Source organism: Trichechus manatus, unplaced genomic scaffold (genome assembly GCF_000243295.1).
Source record: "Trichechus manatus latirostris isolate Lorelei unplaced genomic scaffold, TriManLat1.0 scaffold00140, whole genome shotgun sequence".
Taxonomy (NCBI): domain Eukaryota; kingdom Metazoa; phylum Chordata; class Mammalia; order Sirenia; family Trichechidae; genus Trichechus; species Trichechus manatus.
Window position 1 is genome coordinate 3,930,683 of NW_004444076.1, and position 20,229 is coordinate 3,950,911.

Sequence of the window (20,229 nt, forward strand, 5' to 3'; positions counted from 1 at the left end):
TCATATATTAGTCAAGAGTTTTTTTCCCCCCCTTTTTAAGACTACCCTGGCCTGGTAAAGATATAGTGAAATAGGTAGGGCTCTGGATCGGTTCCTCCCAGTTCAATCATGGCTGAGTAAGTGACACCAGATGACACCTAAATTTTTAAAACTTGAATGAACCGGAACCATAACAGGAACAGGAAAAATTTCAGGTCAAAGCCCTGCTAGAAAGTTAATTTCCCTCTTAGAAAACAAGGGCAGCATATGTGTTGCATAGTAACCAAATCTCTTGCCGGTTGGATTTTGTGCAGAGTCGGAAATAGCAGTGCCCTGCTCAAAGTGGCCAACCACGTCGCTTTGGATGTGTGTTGCTCTCCTCAGTCCTGGCAATAATCCAATCTCATACATCTGGCTCCTGAAAGGGCTCACTATACCTCTTCCAAGTCTCCCATTCCAGGGCTTCAGTCTGTAATTTTTCCTATTTCAGTTAGGTTCTAGATCACCTAAATTTTAAAAATTTGGTTCTGTTCCAGTTTCGGTTAGTTGGCCATAACTGAACCAGCCTGAACTGGTTTGAAGCCCTCGAGATAGGCAGACAGGCACTCTCTTATACAGTTGGTCAAAGTTAGTTGACAGTACATATTGAGAACTTAATGCCTTTTGAACTAGTAATTGCCCTCTGGGGGAATCTTTGATCGGGAAATAATCTGAAAGAAAAAGTTTTTTATTGCAGCATGATTTTTAAAAAAATAAAAGTTGAAAACGTTAATGTCCAAAACAGGGAGAATGTTAAGATTATGATGTAGCCATATGACAGAATATAAAATTACCATGTTTGTAGATAATTTTTTTAATGGCATGGAAAATGAAATGCTAGAAAGGTAACTGGAAAAGGTAAGATATAAAACTAAAAATTCAGAATGGCCTTAATGATGTAAAAACTTAAGCACAGAACAAGGAATTGGTTGTTCCTGAGATCATGGTTTCTGGTGGGCAGGCTTTCCTTTTCCCGAGTCGTGATGGTAAGGAAAAAGCCTGGATATCATTACACACATTGGATGGATTTTCAGTGTTTCAGATTTCACTGGGGGCAGACTAGATCTGAAAGAAGAGTTTCATACTTTCCCTAAAGTCTCAAAGATCAGGGTCTCATCTCTCAAATCCTGACTGTATCATCTATACAGGAAAAGCAAGGCTGAAAACTAGGCGGAAATTACCTGAACTGAAATTTTAACATTTTCAAAGAAGCTCACTTAAAAGATAGGATATTGGGGTTTTGTGAAAGTGAGTTCCAAAGACTTGAAAAATATGAATTAAACTTATTTTGTAATTTTTCTTCATTTCTCTTCATTTTTCCTTAAATTGCAAGTTTCAAATGGCACTTGTAAAGCCAAGGCAAATGACTAGAAAATTAGAATGGTCCTTTTGATTTAAATAAAAAAGACAAACATATATTAACATTGTTATTTACTGATTACCATATTTGGTTGTCTGATGTAATAGAGTGAATTCATAGAATATACTTCCTATGAAAAGAAAAAGACACCAAAAATACTCAAACTATTCACAGCGGTTGTTTCTTTTGTTTATCTAGGTTATATATCTATTGATATTTACCATATTAGAAACTGAGACTGACAAATTTTTGTTTATGTTGTTGTTACAGAGTAGAACTGTGTAGCAGTTGTTTCTTGAAGATGAGATTATGGATGCTTTCCTTCCTCCGTTTCTTCCTTTCTAAGTCCTTTGTACAGAGTGGATGCTCAATGATACTTGTTGATTAGATAAATTGATTTTCCACATTAAAAAAAAAAAGTCTATATTTCTCTTATATTAAAAATTATTTAAACATTAAATCTATAGATTACTTATAAAGGCTGAGAATTTCACAAGATCCTAATCAATATTCATTAATTATTCAAATATTTGCAAGATATGGTGATAGATGCTAAATATACACTAATGAACTAGACACCATCACTCTCCTCCTCATTACAGTTTAGTAATCACTTCTGGCTCCTCTGTACCTTGGTCATTTTCTTGGTTCAACCATTTTTTTCCAGCTACCTTTGATCCTGAAAGTATCTGGTATATTCTTTTCCCAGAGGTCTAAGGCATACAACTTGGTCAATGCCCCCTCTAGTGGTAACCAATGAGTCTCCTCCACTTTCCTTCATGAAGTCTTTCAATGCCTCATTTTGTTTATAAACTACTATTTACAGAGTCCTGGATAGCACCAGCCCATAGAAACAGAGATGTTAACAGGAAGCCAGAGGAGCAACGATCTGAAACCTGACCTCACATCCTGACTGAGGTACTGTGGGTGGGAGAAGAGGGAGCAGTCTGCTTTTCATAAGGCTGAAGGGCAGCCAGTTCTTTTGGAACAAGTCAACTAAAGAACTGGGGGGAATATTCTGTGATTGGGTAGAGTACGTGGGGGCATGTGTTTTCTGAAACAAATTAGTGAATAAGCCTGGGAGGGAACGGGAACAGAAGAGGGGATGAGAGAGTAATCCCAGAGCAAAATGGGAATGAAAATACAGGAGAAGGCAGATGGATGATCAGGAGGCTTTTTACTTGAGTGGTGAGTATGGATGACAAGGATGGGCAAAGAAATTCAAGCAAATATCCTGGTAAACATAGCTTAGAATGCTAGTTCTCTCTGGAAGAAGTTAGCTGTGGCTAACAGTAATCATGCTTTTGGTGGACTCCTAGGCCACGTAAATAGGCCATGCATGGTGTTCTCCCAAGATCTTACCATCTACTTAGAAGCTGCAGCAGTTATGGTGGATGGGGTGGGGTGGGATTTAGGCTTCTTTGGAAAGAATCAGCCATAGCCCTTTGAAATATTACTTCATTTTTCAAATAATGGAATTTTGAAAATTTTTCATTTAAGGGAGATGCAAGTAGGGTGGCTGCCCAGCTCCTGATTTCTCCAGTGTCCATGTCTATAAAACACCCTGTTCTTCTGATAATGGACCCCCTCACCCTGGCCACAGAGGTGGGCACATAATCCAGGCTGGGTCTATCAGAAGATCTTACTCTACCTACGCCTGGTCACAGTGAATGGTGCAAGGGTTGATGTGACCCAAGCATTGCCAGTTTCACTCACATTTCTCAAGCTGAACCTAGGAAAGAGAAGTGGTTTAGCTGAGAGGTTGTAATACTAGAGCTGCCTGTGGTGTTACTTCCTACTCCACAAGAAGATGAGAAACTAGACAATGCTGCAGCATTTGAGTTCTCAGTTCCAGTATGAGGCCCCAGAGTAATTTAGGTTCCTGCATCACTTCTTCAATTCTGTGAAACAACCCACTATATTTCCAATAAACTCTCTTTTTGGCTTACTTCCAGCTGGGTGTCTATCATTGGCAACTGAAATAAAGTGCTAACGTGCAGTTCTAGGAAACGCCTCTAGTTAAAGAAAATATGCTTTTAAGTTTTAGCAGGACCTTTGCCTAAAAGTCCCATTGGCTAAAAACCAGTCAACCTGAGTTCACTAAGGAATTCATGTTGCCTACATTTTATAATGTGTAATGGTCACACCAAGCCTTTCTCTTGTACCTGGATGAGATTAAATCTACAGTTTGCATTTTCTTTTTCAGCAAAAAATGTGACATATAATCTCCTTGGACTTTCTGAGGCAGCTTGCTTCACAAGGAATTAGGGCACTTGGGAAGTGCTATGGACAACCTTTCTTACAAATGCAGATGCAGGAAGGGTAGTTCTATTGTCCACTGTGTTTGGAAGGTGAGGGGTCTGGGGATGGAAGAAGGCAGGCAGTCTTGGTTCTGGGTGGAGGATACCAGAACCAGTCTCATTACTACTCCAGAATTGACAGGATGCTGGGAGGTGGCTGAGCAGGTAAATGACAGTAGCACTTAGAAAGTAGCTTGTATTGTTACCTGGCATGAACCAGGACAGGGTTCATGCTTCTGCTACTGTTCCAGGACAGCCTTGGAGGTGGGCCTCTACTCAGCTCATCTTGCCCCTCCCTGCAGTCAGAGAAGAAAGAGGGAACAGAGACAGACTGAACATCCCCTAAGGGACCTTGGGAAACCAGGGCAAGAGTACTGTTCTGGGTTCATCCCTGTTACTGCAAAGTGGGTAGGGGGCTCTAGCAGCTCTTTGGGGGAGGAGGTAATGCTTTTCATGACATTTGTTAGATGCCTGGTTATAAAGATCCATGCTCTCCCACCATCTGGGTTTCTCCTAACCTACATTAAATCAGTGCCTGTTTGGAGAAAGGCAAGCTAGTTAGGACCTAAGGGGAGCCATGTGTTATAGAGCAAAATAACCTAAAAAAACCTCCATGGAAAACCTTTCAGTTTACATTTCCTCCATAGCTTTTCAACTACTTTTTAAAAAAAATCAAAATTCTACTGTTAGTAATTTAGCCAAAGCTGTCCTCTAAGGAGAAATGATGCACAGAGCTGTATGTAGTAAAGACTCTCAAGAAATATTAGTCAGAGGAATTTCTCCAGCCTTGCTAGGGAATTTACATTTTAGCACTTCTAACATAAAATAAAGGAGCCCTGGTGGCAAAGTGGTTAAAGCCCTTGGCTGCTAACTAAAAGGTTGGTGGTTCAACCCACCAGCTGCTCCATGGGAGAAAAATGTGGCAGTGGGCTTCTGTAAAGATTTATAGCCTTGGAAACCCTATAGGGCAGTTCTTTTAATAAAAATAAGAATTCAGGCTAATTTTTCAATTTAAATCATATAATAATTTATTCTAAGGGTTCTTATAAAATACTTTTATGAAAATTATACATACATAGGAAGTACAGTCTAATTTTGCAATTTACATTCTAATTAAAACTTTGTTGCAAAGCATATCTGTGACTACTCTTATTCTGCTTTCATACAGTAAAGTTATAAGAAAAACAATAATATCTGAGTTTTTTTAAACATATTCTATTATAAGATACAGGCTTGAGACCTAATTTAGGATAGAATTAAGCCAAAACAAGCCAAGAACCGAATTCCATCTGTGGCCAGTAGGTGGCACCAAAGCACATTTTAGACTTAAACACATGGGAAAGGGGAAAGCAGTTTTTCAAGGCAGAAATACATGCAATAAATTCAGTCTCATAGCCTTAACATAGAATTTAATACCTTAATAGATATTATAAATAGTCTTCTTAAGGCAAAACTCTTTATCATCACTGATGTTCTGCCTTTTTTTTTCGTTAAGACTATCTTCTGTCACTCTTTTCCACAATCTACTTATTTACAACTCCTGCAAGTGTTTTCATTGACCAAGTGGTAGGCCCTTCTCACTGTAGCACAAGGCTGTTGTGTGAAACACATGATAACAAATTAGAAAATTTTGCTTGTTAACAACACCCTACATTTAATATTTTTGGCAGCAGAAACAGTTTGATTTTCTTAACTGGAACATATATCTTTAATGTTGGAATTACAAGTATGTTACATTTAAATTTGTCATTATTTAAATTCCTTGGGCCTTGTAACCAAAAAAGCACATGCAGGTTGATTTTAACATGCTATGTAATATTCTTTAACAGACAGAGAGTGAGTATCTCTGTCCACATAGTTAGATTTTTAAGATCAGTTTCCACTTGTTTGGATGTTTTCAGTGGAGGAGCCAGTGGACTTTGGGCTCATTTGGAAATCCCGGCAATCAGCAGCGTCCTGAGGGGCAGTGTTGCTTCAATCCAAGTATTGGGGGAATCTACCATCTTCTTCCAGAGAGCAACTTCCTCTGAAGTAGAGTCCATCCAGTCTACTTCCGTACCATAGCTTTTACCTGAAAAAATACAGTTTTGCATTTAGAAAGGAATATCTCATTGGAGGGGGCGGGAGGAATTGTCATCCCGAAGTATAATTGTCAATGGAAGACAACTAGGCAGAGTTTTAACATCACCAGGAGGGAATGTGGGACTCAACATAAGAAAATGGTTAAGAGCTACAGCTACTAACCAAAAGGTCAGCTGCTCTTTGGAAACCCTATCAGGCAGCTTTACTCTGTCCTACAGGGTCGCTGGGAATCGGAATCGACTCGACTGCAAAGGGTTTGTTTCTTTATGATGTCCAATGATGGGGAATCTCATTATTGGGATAACTTCCATTACTCCTAGAGTAATGGCTTCTCCACATTAATGGAAAGGCTAGATGACACTCCATCAGGGGCATAGGAGAGTGAAGAGGATTCCTGGATTGAGTCGGAGGTGATACTAGAAGATCTCTAAAGAAGTGTGGTTAAAGCTTCGTGTTTTAAAGACTCAAGTTCTAATCTTGGCTCTGCCACTTACTAACTCTGTTACTTAATTTCTTGAAATATCAGTTTCTCTTCTGTAAAAAGTAAATAACATTCATTAGTAACTACCTCATAAAGTGGCAGTGAGGGTTTGTCATGGATTGAATTGTGTCCCCTCAAAATATCTGTCAACTTGGCTAGGTCATGATTCCCAGTATTGTATGATTGTCTATCATTTTATCTTCTGATGTGATTTCCCTATGTGTTGTAAATGCTATCACTATGATCTAATAAGATGGATTAGCGGCAGTTATACTGATGAGGTCTACAAGATTAGGTAGTGTCTTAAGCCAATCTCTTTTGAGATATAAAAGAGAGAAGTGAGCAGAGAGACAGCGGGACCTTGAACCACCAAGAAAGCAGCACCAGGACCAGAGCGCGTCCTTTCGACCTGAGGTTCCTGTGTTGAGATGCTCCCAGACGAAGGGAAGACTGATGACAAGGACCTTCCTCTGGAACTGACAGAGAAAGAAGGCCTTCCCCTGGAGCCAGTGCCCTGAGTTTGGACTTGTAGTCTACTAGACTGTGACAGAATAAATTTCTCTTTGTTAAAGCCATCCACTTGTGGTATTTCTGTTATGGCAGCACTAGATAACTAAGACAGGATTAGATGAAATAATGCAAATACAGCACTTAGCACCATGCCTAGAACATAGCAAGTGCTAAATAATTATTATTCAAAGTGCAATTTTAGCCTTGAAGTGCCATAATTTTTTTGTGGCAGGAGGAGTGAGTAGTGATGAACATTTTTCTGTTTCCTCCCACAATAACATAAGTTCTGTTGGACAGACCCTGCACCCTGTTAATCTTCATATCTAAAGCCCTCGGTACACAGCCTGATATTCCTTCACTTATTTCACTACATTTAACAGAGATAGGACATCTGTTTTCATTAGGAAGAAGAAAAGCAACAAACAAACAAATATCTAGTGTCCCCAAAAGAATTTGGCTCGTGAAGAATTAAATATACATAACAAATATTACCTGTTCCAAAGCCAATCCGAAGACCTCCCAAAAACTGGTTGGTCAATTTGTAATGATCCCAGACAGTAAGCTCAACACAGGCTTCAGTCAGATCTTCAGGCCTGAACCCATCATAGACCATGGTGTGGTTGAAGACAGGGTTGGTGGTTTTCCCCACAGCTCTCGTCCTCTGGCGGCTTTTCCTACTCGTATCTGGAAGGATGGTACTACAAAAAGAGGCATTGTTGTGAGAGCATTCTAGTGAGACAGTGAACATTTATGTTTTCAATACACTTCACACAGCTAGTGAGGATTGGCAAAGAGTGTGGAGAGAGTGTGGCAACATCCTGCTGGGAAGACTCTGGGCACAGAACTGGCCAGACTTGGTTTGAATCCTGACTGTGCCTATTATTGGCTGTGTATTCTAGGATGAGTTACTTAACCTCTCAGACACTCAACTTCTTTACCTATAAAGTGGGACAGTGATGCCTACTTCATAAGGTTGATATTAGAATTAAATAACACATGCAAAACACTTAGTTCAGTGCCTGTATTTAGTTAAGTGCATTTAGTAAATGGTATCAATTGATTGAAGATTGCTTTAAAACTTGGAAGCACAGCCTATTCCTGATTATTTGTGATACCCATTGCCGTCAAGTCGACTCCGACTCATAGCAACCCTGTAAGACAGAGTGGAACTGCCCCCATAGAGCTTCCAAGGAGTGACTGGTGGATCTGACCTGCTGACCTTTTGGTTAGCAGCCATAGCAGCTGTAGCACTTAACCACTGCACCACTAGGGTTTCCTTATTTGTGATAGCCTAAGGAATTAGTGTTAGACAGAATTGAAAAAAGAAGTGAAACCTCTCCAATCCGTTAGATTTGACTTTGGAATAAATTATATATTTTTTGCAATCATTTACATTTCATTTTTGATAACTGAATGAACTTTAATCTACCGCCTCTTATAAAGGTAAGAAAGTCTGAGAGCAGTCTCAGAATGCGAGACTGACATGACCTGAAAAATCTTACTAACTGACATCTATGAAGAGTATGTATAGGGAAAATCATAAAGAACATTATATATACTTATAGAGCTGCAACTGGTTTTCTGATAGTAGAATCTATATAGATAAAAATAGTCAGAGGAACCTAGGTGAGGACACTCATATCCGTTAGTTACTATTTTACTAGATGCCAGGCACTTTATACGTGTAACAGAAAATAACTGCCATTTAAAAATCCAAACTGTCTTAAGCTCTTATGAGCTAACCCTTAGTAGGGGTTTGTTTAGCAAATCATTTGCCCAGTATCTGCAGGCTAATGTCAAGGCCCTTTGCAAACGGGCCACAAAAGAGGTGTGATAAAGGAGAGGAGGAAAAATTCTCCCTACTCCACAAAGGAGCCAAGGGATGTGACATCCCACCATTAGAAATCTGATAAACTCTTCTGTACCGAATAATGTCCTTACCAGCTGATGTACCCCTAGAAGACACTACATACCTGAGAATGAACTTTCTGGTTTCATTTATATATATGTCCTCTTACCTTTATGCTTTTAAAACTAAATTCAGCTTTGGGGATTCATGTCACAGATCTCTCGAGTTCAGGTCTCCATTGCCTCAAGTAAATTCATGTCAACTATGAGCAATGAGTTTCAGCAACAAAGATTTAGATAACTGAAACCAGCCATTAAAAACCAGGTTATAGTAGAAGGGAGGGAGGCAGCGTTATCAATCCTGTTACCATTTAACGAAAGAATTTAGATGGTTGCCCCTTAGCAGTGGCAGATCAACACATTCCTTCACCCAGATATGTACTTCTCCAGTTGTAGGAAGCTTTTTACCTATAACAGGAAAAGGAGAAAAAATACATTTTACTGCCATCCCCTTCTTGACAATAATGCATCTAAAGATGTCAGTCTAAAAATGGTTTGGCACAATGATACTAGCTGGTGCTTGGTGGTATTAATCTAATTGGTTAAATCTACACATTCTTAACCATATCTTTCATATTTTGGTTATACTGAGCTCAGAGAGCTTTGTGAAAATAATTTATATTGATTGATTCCAAGTACAGAGTGAATCATCCATTTATAGTTACATTGAAATCATCTCAATGAAATATCAGATGGTATTTCTGAGAGGCATTTTAAACATATTTGAGTCTAAAGTAACCAAAACAGGTACTGGTGAAAGTACAGCCTCTCTCTGTTAAAAGTGGTTATACATTTTACAGGGATACATAACAGGGAATAGGAAATTACCAAGAAGTTGGCTTGGTCTGAAATTGCTGTCTAGGTTGGGTGCGGTGATGTGGTAAATGTGTTTTACATATGGGAAGGATATGAATTTTGGGAGGCCAAAGGGTAGAATGTTATAGATTGAACTGCATCCCCTAAAAATATGTGGTGTAACTCCTAACCTCTATACCTGTGGTTATACACCCACTCCTCACTTATCGACACGGTTAGGTTCCAAAGACCAGGTCATTATGTGAAAATCAGCGTTATACAAAAACGGAAGACAACCACATCAGATCACAAAATGCAGTACGACTACACCATTACATAACTTCCAGATTACATCATTATATAACTGTCAAAGTACATCATTAGATAGCTGCCAAATCACTGAGACTCATGGCCCAGCCAAGCTGACACATAATGTTAGCCATCACAGCCAGTGTTATTCTCGCCTCAGACCCGCATTTGTTACTGCCAGATGTACGTCATTAATGCACAAAATAGTCAGACAGTAGATTTTTTTACTATTGTCGTAAATGCAAAATGTTGCATAACGTGAGGAGTAGAAGTAATCCCATTTGGGAATGAGTTGTCTTTGTGATGTAAATGAGGCAGGATTAGTACAGGATGTGTCTTGTATCAATCTCTTACAAGATACAAAATGAGCAGATTAAGCAAGCAGAGATGGGGAAGAGAGATGTTAAACCACATGAAGATTGTCCAGGAGCAGAAGCTCAGAAGAGACAAGGACCTTCCTCCAGAGCTGACAGAGAAAGAAAGCCTTCCCCTATAGCTGGTACCCTGAATTCAAACTTCTGGCCTCCGAAACTGTGAGAAAATAAATTTGTTTGTTAAAGCCATTCACTTGTGGTATTTCTGTTATAGCAGTACTAGATAACTAAGACAGGTACACATGGACAAAAGAATCCTACCAAATTTATCTCTGCATGGGTTAGCCCAATTAGTCAACCAATCAGTATTTAATGAGCATTTATTGTGTGCTCAGCCCTATGCTAGGAATGTTATTGGATATATAAGGAATATAAGAAATAATATATATGTCCTTGGGAAACACTAATAGTGAAGCTGGAGAGAGTAATTCAAATAAAACCGATAAAACTGCAATATGGAATTAAATGTCATGTTATTACTGTAATGTTCTAGAAGAAAAAGGGGATCAGTGAGACCTAGTATAATTAGGAAAAGCTTTATGGAGGAGATTGGACTTCATGTGAGACTTGGATAGGTTGAGCAGAGGAAGCCATTCCAGGGAAAAGGAACAACATAAGCAAAAACTCAGACAAGGTAAACCTATCACAACACACAACACACCTATCAGAACTCTACCCCTAACACTAAGAAAAGACAGTGCGGAAAATGGATTGGCAGAATTTCTATGCATGTTGATCATAAGTTGTAGTTGTTAGGTGCTGTCGAGTGGATTTTCCACTCACAGCGACCCCACATGACAGGGTGGAACTACCCCATAGGGTTTTCTAGGCTGTAATCCTTATGGCAGCAAATGGCCAGGTCTTTCTCTTGTGGAGTCACTGGGTAAGTTCCAACCCAACCTTTAGGTTAACAGCTGAGAGTTTAACCGTTTCAACACCAGGATTCACTTGATTATAAGTATTGTTGTGTGCCATGGAGTCAATTCTGAGTCATAGTGACTCTACAGGACACAGTAGAACTGCCTCACAGGGTTTCTAAAGCTGAAATTTTTATGAGAGCAGATCTCCAGGTCTTTTCTCCTGCAGGGTCATTGGTAGGTTTTAAACACCAACCTTTTGGTTAGCAGCCAAGCGCTTAGTCATTGCACCACCAGGACTCCTTTTGATCATATGCAGTAAGATGCAAATTATATGCAATAGAATCTGCTTTTTCGGTGGATCCAAATGTTGCATGATAGTGATCTGGCAGCAAATTTGGCTTAAAAATATACTTTGCTGCCCTCCAGTACTTTTTTATATTTTCCCTAAACTGAATTAGAATGCCTTTCTCTAGTTCAAGGAGTCCTAGGGGCCCAGTGGTTAAGTGCTCAGCTGCTAACCAAAAAGTCAGCGGTTCAAACCCACTAGCCACTCCATGAGAGAAAGATGTGGCAGTCTACTTCCATGAAGATTTACAACCTTGGAAACCCTATGGGTCAGTTCTACTCTGTCCTATTGGGTCTCTACGAGTCAGAATTGAGTGGACAGCAGCAGGTTCTCTAGTTCAGGGACTGCCCTCAACATCCATTGTTTCTTCCATCCCACTAGCCTCACTGTCTGGTTCCTGAAAGTATTTGAGTTTGTAACCCAAGGTATTAGCCATTGCATTCTTACAGATGTTTAAGAAGAGTAACTTGGGGAACTTGCTTGGGAAACAAGAGAGGGGCTAGCATTCATTTCCTGCCAGTCTCCTGCTCATTAACTGGGCTGAAAAGACTGGAGGCCCTAATGTCAAGGATGGAATTAGGAATCTTGAGGAAAAGGCTTTACTTCCTAGTGAGATCCTGAGAGTGTAGGACCAATGAGTTCTAATTTATTAGGGGCTTCCTATGAATTCTTCTAATTCCCATCTGTGAAAAAGAACAGTCAGGTGCTATTCTCATCACAACATTATCAGTAGGTCCAAATTCTGAATATAGCAAAGACCATTCACACTGTGCAGATACAAACTTTTTAGAGAGTGAGGTGAAAGTTAAACTTAAAAATTTAGAATCTTCTCGTTTGCAACTGTGAATGGATTCATTTGATCTATACAATTACTAAGTTAGAAGTTTGGGACTTCATCTTTGGAAATACAGTAAAACCTGCGAAAGCTGGAACCTGTGTAAGGTGGAAACCTGTCAGAGAAGGAAAACTAAACTATTTTCCACAAATAGAGAGCAACAGAAAAGTGGTAAGATTGTACCCTGTCCCTGTCAAAGGCAGATAACTTGAGAAACCTGGAAAAATAAGACAGTCACGGCAAGTTCCAGCTCTTACAGGTTTCACTGTACAATAGAATCTAAAGAAATCCTTGGAGAAGGGAGGGAAAAGGAAAGGCCATGAATCTGGACAGAAAATCATTACATACCAGGGCTTGGTTCTGGGACATACTGGAGGGCTAACTTCATTTCACCTCTGTTTTCTGCCTCAATGGCAACTGGTGCTGTCTGAAAAATGAAGGAAAGTTAGCAAGTATGAGGTACTGACTATATATCCTCTTGGTACTCTGTTAGAGTGCCCTGGATTAAAAATTCCCTTTCCATCAAAGCTAGACTGCTGCTGTTTAGATCTGAGAAAGCAATACTGTGCATCTTGGAAAACCTTGCAGGGTACCCAGAAAACACTGCAAGATCTTTAGTCTCAAAGCTGATGAAGAAATCAAAGTGGCTTTCTTAGAGATGTGAGAAGTGTCCTGGGATGCTTTAGTTTTTACAAAACAACATACATTTGGTTAGTCATTCTGTTATCTGGCATGCCAGCACGTAAGACAGTTTCTATTACCCACTGGTTTTTAACCAAGGTGTTGTTCAGGTTCCATGTATTTGATTTCTTTTCCTTCCTATTCTTGTTATTGATTTCTACTTTTATGGCACTGTAATCAGAGAAAATGCTTTGTATTATTTTGATTTTTTGGATTTTGTTGAGGCCTGTTTTGTGGCCTAAAATGTGGTCTATTCTGGGTAATGTTCCATGTATGTTAGGAAAGAATGTATACTTTGCTGTTGTTGGATGGAGGGTTCTGTATATGTCTATGAGGTCAAGTCGGTTGATTGTGGTATTTAGATCTTCTTTATCTTTGTTGAGTTTCTTTCTAGATTTTCTGTCCTTCACTGAAAGTGGTGTGTTGAAGTCCACTACTATTACTGTGAAACTGTCTATTTCTCTTTTCAATGCTGTTGGAGTCTGTTTTACATATTTTAGAGCCCTGTCACTGGGTACGTAAATATTTATTATGGTTATGTCCTCCTGGTATATTGACCCTTTAATCATTGTAGTGTCCTTCCTTATCCTTTACGAGTTCCTTATCTTTTATGGCACATAAAACAATTTATTTGTAGTCTCTCTCTCTGAAGGAGTAAGAATAGTATAGGATGGTAGGAAAAAAAAGTCAAATCTCTTATTTCAAAGCTGCATTAATCTGATTATTTTAGACCAAATGAGTAGAATTCTGTAAGATTAACAAAACTGAACAATAATTTTAAAATGTATATCTGTTATTTTCAAGGATAAGAGAGACGGTTTTATTTTCAAATTCTGGTCCTTTAGATCCTTATTTCTAAAACATGGCAATGCATCAAAAACATATACCGGGAGTTACTTAAAAACGAGATAGTCTGGCATCTTCAGAGGAATTCAGATTCATCAGGTGTTAGGTAGGGCTAGAAATAAAGGCCTCAAGTGATTTTGATGTAATGTTGTTGACCCATTTATTTAGTGGAACTATTTACTGTGTAGATGCTAAATAATGGTTTGTATTTATTTTTGTATTTATCACTTTTGGCTATAATGGACTAGCTCGGATCACACCAACCTTCACTTCACACTGAGAACAATAAGAAAAGCTGGATTAAAAAATCTATTTGAGGTGCTAAAGAATTACCAAGACAGACAGAACTCAAATGGACAAGATCTTGGAGCTTCACATTCTTCTCTACTTTTCATTCCAAGGCATTAGCTGATTTGTAAGTAGTGCCAAACTGAGAGTATAAAAAGCCTAGCAGAAAGGGGTTGAGAAGCTGAGCAGAACTTTTGGCAGTCTTATGGAGCTGGGGAGACAAAAATAGGAGTCTAGGATCTGTCAAGGAGGAGTGGCCACGGAAAACATCCTACACCAGTGGTTTTCAAAGTGTGGTCCCCAGACCAGGAGCATCACCATTGACTAGGAATTTATGAGAAATGCAAATTCTTGGGCCCAGACCTTACTGAATCAGAAACTTTGGGGATAGGGCCTAGCAATCTGGTTTTTAACAAGTCCTTCAGGTGACCTGGATGTGTGCTAAAATTTGAGAACTACTTACCTAGGCTTTCCGTTGGAACCCCTGAAAGGCCACAGCTTAGGAATATGGGCAAGCAAGAACTAGACCAGACAACATAAAAATTAAACCCCAGCATCAGGATAGCTCATTCCCAGAGTAGATTAAGGTGGTCTGTCCCTAACCTGTCTGTCAGAAGCAAAAGTAAACTTACTCAAATGATCCCTACAACTTTTCACATGTAATGCCCAGTGTACAACAGAAAATAACCATCATACCAGGATACAGGACCAAATGAACAAACTAAGATTTAAAAAATAGGTAAGGGACACTCACAAATGTTTAAGATACTGGAGTTTTCAGCTATCCACTGTAAATAACTTTGATTAATATATTCATTAAGATAATGTCAAGATGGAAAATTTTAGCAGAGAAATGGAATCTATAAAGAAGATTCAAATGAAAATTGAAATCTGAAAAAAATATAGTAATTGAGAACCTGTAAATCGGTTTAACAGCAGATTAGATATAACTGGTAAGAAAGTTATTGAAATAAAAGGTTAGCAAAAAAAAAAAAAAAAAGCCAGCCTGAAGTATATATAGGGGAAAAAGATAGAAAATACAGAATAGAGTAAGACATATGGGACAGGATGAAAAGGCAGAACATACATGTAACTGGAAGGTCCATAGGAGAAGAGAAAAATAGTGGGGGCAAAAGCAATATCTGAAGAAATAATTGCCAAATAATTTTCAAAGCTGATGAAAGACACTGTCATGGATTGAATTGTATCCCCCAAAAATATGTGTCAACTTTGTTAGACCATGATTCCCAGTATTCTGTGGTTGTCCTCCATTTTGTGATTTTCCTATGTATTATAAATCATAATCTCTACCTGTGGTTAAGGGAGGATTAGGGTGGGATGTAACACCCCTCCTCAGGTCACATCCCTGATCCAATGTAAAGGGAGTTTCCCTGGGGTGTGGCCTGCACCACACCTTTTATCTTACAAGAGATAAAAGGGACAGGAAGCAAGCAGAGAGTTGGGGATCTCATGCCGCCAAGAAAGCAGTGCCAGGAGCAGAGCATGTCTTTTGGACCCGGGGTTCCTGTGTGGAGAAGCTCCTACTGATGACAACGACCTTCCTCCAGAACTGACAGAGAGGAAGCCTTCCCGTGGAGCTGACGCCCTGAATTTGGGACTTCAAGCCTACTAGACTGTGAGAAAATTAATTTCTCTTTTTTAAAGCCATCCACTTGTGGTACTTCTGTTATAGCAGTACTAGATGACTAAAACAGACACCAAGACACAGATTCAAGAAGGTCACTGAACCCCAAACAGGGTAAGTACTAAGAAAACTAACTGTAGGCTCATTATAGGAAAAACTGCTGAAAAACAAAGACCAGAAACAAATCCTAAAATCTGAGAAAAAACATATAACCGTCAAAGGCACAAAAATAAGATTAAAAGCTGACTTATCAAAAGAAATAATAAAAGTCTGAATATAACAGAACATCTTCAAAATATTGAAAGAAATAAATGCCAACCTAGCAACATAGCAAGAAGTCCTTAAAAAAATGAAGGTTAAAAAAGATGTTTTGATACCAAGAAAGCCTGAGAGAATTTGTTGCCAACAGATATGCACTAAAAGCAAAACTAGACGGAAGCTTTCAAGCAGAAGAAATAACTCCCATATATACAGGAAATAATTAAGAGCAACAGAAAGGTAAATAGGTTGTTAAATCTAAATGAATATTGATTGTATAAAACAATAATAACGATGTTTTGTACTTAAAATGTATGTGCAATTAAAATACATTACTAACAATAGCACAAAAGGTGGGAGGAGAGGTAAATGAAGTTAAAATGTTCTGGCTTCCTTTCATTGTCCTGGAAGTGGTAAAAGTCCTAATTTATATTACACTTATGAATCAAGGATGCATTTGTAATCTCTAGGGTAATCAATAAAGGAAAAAGAAAAGAAACTATAATTGACATATTAATAGAGAGAAAAATGAAATAATAAAGTATTTGATTAATATCAAAACAGATAATTATGAAAATAATAAGGAAAATCGGACATATATTAAGATGATGTCTTTAAATCCAAATATGTCAATAATTACATTAAATATAAATGGAATAAATAACCCAATGAAAAGACAAAGATTTTTATACTGGAAAAAAATCTAAACTGTTACATATATGAAACATATCTTAACGTTTTAAAAGATTGAATATCAAAGGATAGAAACAAAATTCTAACCAAAAGAAAGCTGATAGAGCTATACTACTAATACAGACAAAGTAGATTTTAAGGCAAAAAGCATTACTAGAGATAAAAAGGGATATTTCAAAATGGTAAGATGGTCAATCCATCAGGAAAATATAACAATTCTAAATTTCTATATACTTAATCAGGCAAGCTCAAAATAAAAAATAAAGCAAAAATTACAAAAATGAAAGAAGAAAAAGACAAATCCCACAATCATACCTCTCTTAGTAAGTACATGCAGACATAAAATTAATAAGGATATAGAAGACTTAAGCAACATCATTCACCAACTTGACTTAGCTGACAGATATATAGAACACAGCATTTGACTACCACAAAATACACTTTCTTTTCAAATGACACGTGACATTTATCAAAATTTGACCATTTACTGGGCTAAGTAAGTCTCAAATTTCAAAGGATTTAATTCTTTAAATGATCTTTCTGAAGTCTCTGAAACATCTGTGTTTAAATGAATTAAACATTCTCCCTATGATCTCTTTTAGCCTTTTTTCACTGAATGAATAAGGTAAGTAGGTCCGACCCTAGTTTAAAATGATCCCAATCTGCGAATCAGCATTCTGAGTTAAAATGCAATTTTATAGTAGCTTTTACACACAAGGCCCCAAACCAACCATTCAACCAACCAATCAACCAGCCAAAACACTCTGAACTTACCTTCCGTTTCAGAGGGTACCACTTCAACTGTTTATTCTGTTTGTTGTCCCAGTCCCATGTTTCCAAATCAAGTTCCACCTCCCCTAGGAAACTATTGCGTTTAAATGTATCCCGATGCCAAACAGATATGTTCAGTTTCTGTGTCTTTAAGATTTGTTTTTCAATTTTGTACTGCAGTTCAAAGAAGAAAATTAAAATGATGAATAATATTACCTCGTGCCAAAGTTATGACATAGAGATGAAGAGAAAAATCAACTGTGTAGATCAGATTTTCTCATCTGCTAGTTTTCAAGTCTGAAAAATACTGCAAAGTCATCCTATTCTGTAAGTGTACTGTTTCAAAGAGCCGAAACCCATCTTTCACAAAAGCTGATTCACTTTCCCTCTCTGGAAAAGCAAACCATAGCTCAAATATCACAGCTGGTAATAGCTCTCTAAAAAGAAAAAACAATTATTCAATTTTTACTGAATGTTTTTAGTTCTAATTAGATATAAAAACAATTAAATTCAGTCTAAAAATACAAGTCCAGTTTAACCCAGTGCTCTGTTTTCTACCTAAGGATAAGGTTTTTTCTCAAAAAACATAATGTTTTTCCTGCTTCATATGGTAAAGTGGGAAAGATTTGGCATCCTAACCATTTTTCATCTAAAATGTAGTCAATCCTTGATTATATATAATCATGGAAGGGATAATAGTACTTCTAATCTAAAAATAATCTCTATTTGGCTTTACAGGAGCCCTGGTGGCGCAGTGGTTAAAGCACGCTCAGCTGCTAACCAAAAGGTCAGTAGTTCAAACCACCAGCCACTCTGCAGGAAAACGGTGTGGCAGTCTGCTTCTGAAAAGATTTACAGCCTTGGAAACCCTACCAGGGCAGTTCCACTCTGTCCTACAAGATAGCTATGAGTTGGATTCTACTCGATGGCAACGGGTTTGGTATTTTTGGTATTTGGCTTTATAATGCACTATGTGAACACCCTTTTTGGTTGTAGCTGACTTGTCTTTCTCTGAGTTTATGGTTTAAATTAGCTGGCCTCTCCTGAGCATAGTGTTGAAGTAGCTGACACAGAAATAGTAGGGTATCAAACGGTTATTAAAAATTTACTACAGAAAATTCACAAGGTGGTTAATTCATCCATGGATAAACAGTACTTTTTAATATTGTTACTTTTATATGATGATATGTTACTTGTGACTAAAGTAGTATGATCCCGTTTAGGGCAGGGGGGAATAAAATGGGTATTTGAGTCAGGTATACTTTCCATTCATCTGTCCATTCATCCAACCCTCCAATAAACATTTTTTTAGTACCTATGATATATCAGAACTACTAAGAATCAGGGCTACAACAATAATAGCTAATAGCCAACACTTACAAAATATTTAGTGTATGCTAATCACTTCACATATATTAGCTCTTTCAATCTTTTAATCAGGTCTGAGTTATAGTTAAGTCATTTGCCCAAAGGCACACAGTTTATAAGCAACCCAGAGTTGGTACCTGCCCTCATGGAATTTACAGTTTAGTGGGAAGGCAGACAATTAAACCAGTACTTTAAAGTGCTGAGTGTTAACATAGTCTACCATGAAACAAGGCTACTGAGGCAGCAGATAGCAAGGGAATTCAGGGATTAAGGACAAACTCTCACAGGAACAGGCATTTAAGGCTGTGTACAAGGTAGTTAGGGAAAGAATGTTGGGGAAGAATATGCCAACCCCAAGGACGAGAAGGTCCTATTAGTGTGAGAAAATGTAATTCCTCCAGCGAACTGAAAGGAATATAGTGTAGCTTGAATATAGAATATAAAAGGGAGAGATGAGGCTGAAGCTCAGGTTGTGAAGGAATTGGTATGCATATTAAGAAGGACAGACTTAATTCTAAGAGTAATGGAAATCCCAAAAGGATTTAAGCAAAGAAACGAGATGAACTGTGGTTTAAGAGGATCATTCTGGTTGCAATGCTCAACTTTGCCGTGTGTGTGTTCTTGAGCAAGTTACTTTATTTCCCTAAGCTTCCTTGGCCTCATCTGTGAGATGCAAATAATAATACCTGCCTGGCAGGGTATGTATGGAGAGAAAATGGGATAATGTACATAACATGCATAGTACATTGCCTCATACAAAGCAGATTCTCAGAATTTTTTTTATTACTTTCCTTCTCCTCTCCTGGTGACTGGCTATCTATAAAGACACTACCCCAGAAGAAATGGCTATTTAAATGTATATGTTGTCGTTTGTGATTTTCCTACATAGAGAATTCATAGATACCCGCAGAATCTCGTTATATACAGGATTCAAGGTTTTCTTCACTACGACTGTTTTCTTCTTGCCCATTTTGCCTCTGTCTGGTAACAAATAGGTCTTTACATATCTGAAAAGAGAAGAGAACAGATAACAAGGTCAGAGGTGATGAAAGTGATGTTTCTACCTCTACTTTAAAAAAATGCATCAAAAACTAACAACAAAAACAATTATTTCATGACACTGAAAAAGGCATTAAGTAATAAACGCTTCCATTAATACCTTACACTTAAATGTTTAAAGAGGTTTCAGCAGAATTGATCATTTGATATTGCTTTGAAGAATTTTAAAGGTTATTTACCAAATTCCTCTTTTCCTTTGGTTTTACCTAATGTGAGTCAGAATCGAATGCACCACTACCAACAACCAATAGCATCACCTAATGTGTGTGTGTGTGCTGGGGGGATGGTTAGGGGAAAGACTTCTAACCTAGGGTTTAATTCTGTAGGTTTGGTACCTATTGCCAAAAGGGTTTGGTGCCTGCAGATTTAATTTTATTTTACATTTTTGTTACTGTTTTTTGAAAAAAAAATTAATCTTAGCATACATCTAATCAAGCCGTAG

General features: G+C 38.0%; 1 protein-coding gene across 15 annotated transcripts in view; it reads right to left on the minus strand.

The window, feature by feature from the left end:
• Positions 1-4,717: 4,717 nt before the first annotated feature.
• Positions 4,718-20,229, minus strand: part of SYTL2 (synaptotagmin like 2) — a 118,578-nt gene continuing 103,066 nt past the window's right edge. For all 15 annotated transcript variants that reach the window (XM_023739775.1, XM_023739777.1, XM_023739780.1 and 12 more), the window contains 6 exons: positions 19,633-19,735; positions 17,364-17,534; positions 12,527-12,605; positions 8,968-9,067; positions 7,244-7,449; positions 4,718-5,749 (listed from right to left, as the gene is read on the minus strand). In XM_023739775.1, the coding sequence (XP_023595543.1) occupies positions 5,604-5,749; positions 7,244-7,449; positions 8,968-9,067; positions 12,527-12,605; positions 17,364-17,534; positions 19,633-19,735 (805 nt within the window). In that variant the 3' untranslated portion in view covers positions 4,718-5,603. The remainder of the gene's footprint in view (positions 5,750-7,243; positions 7,450-8,967; positions 9,068-12,526; positions 12,606-17,363; positions 17,535-19,632; positions 19,736-20,229) is intronic.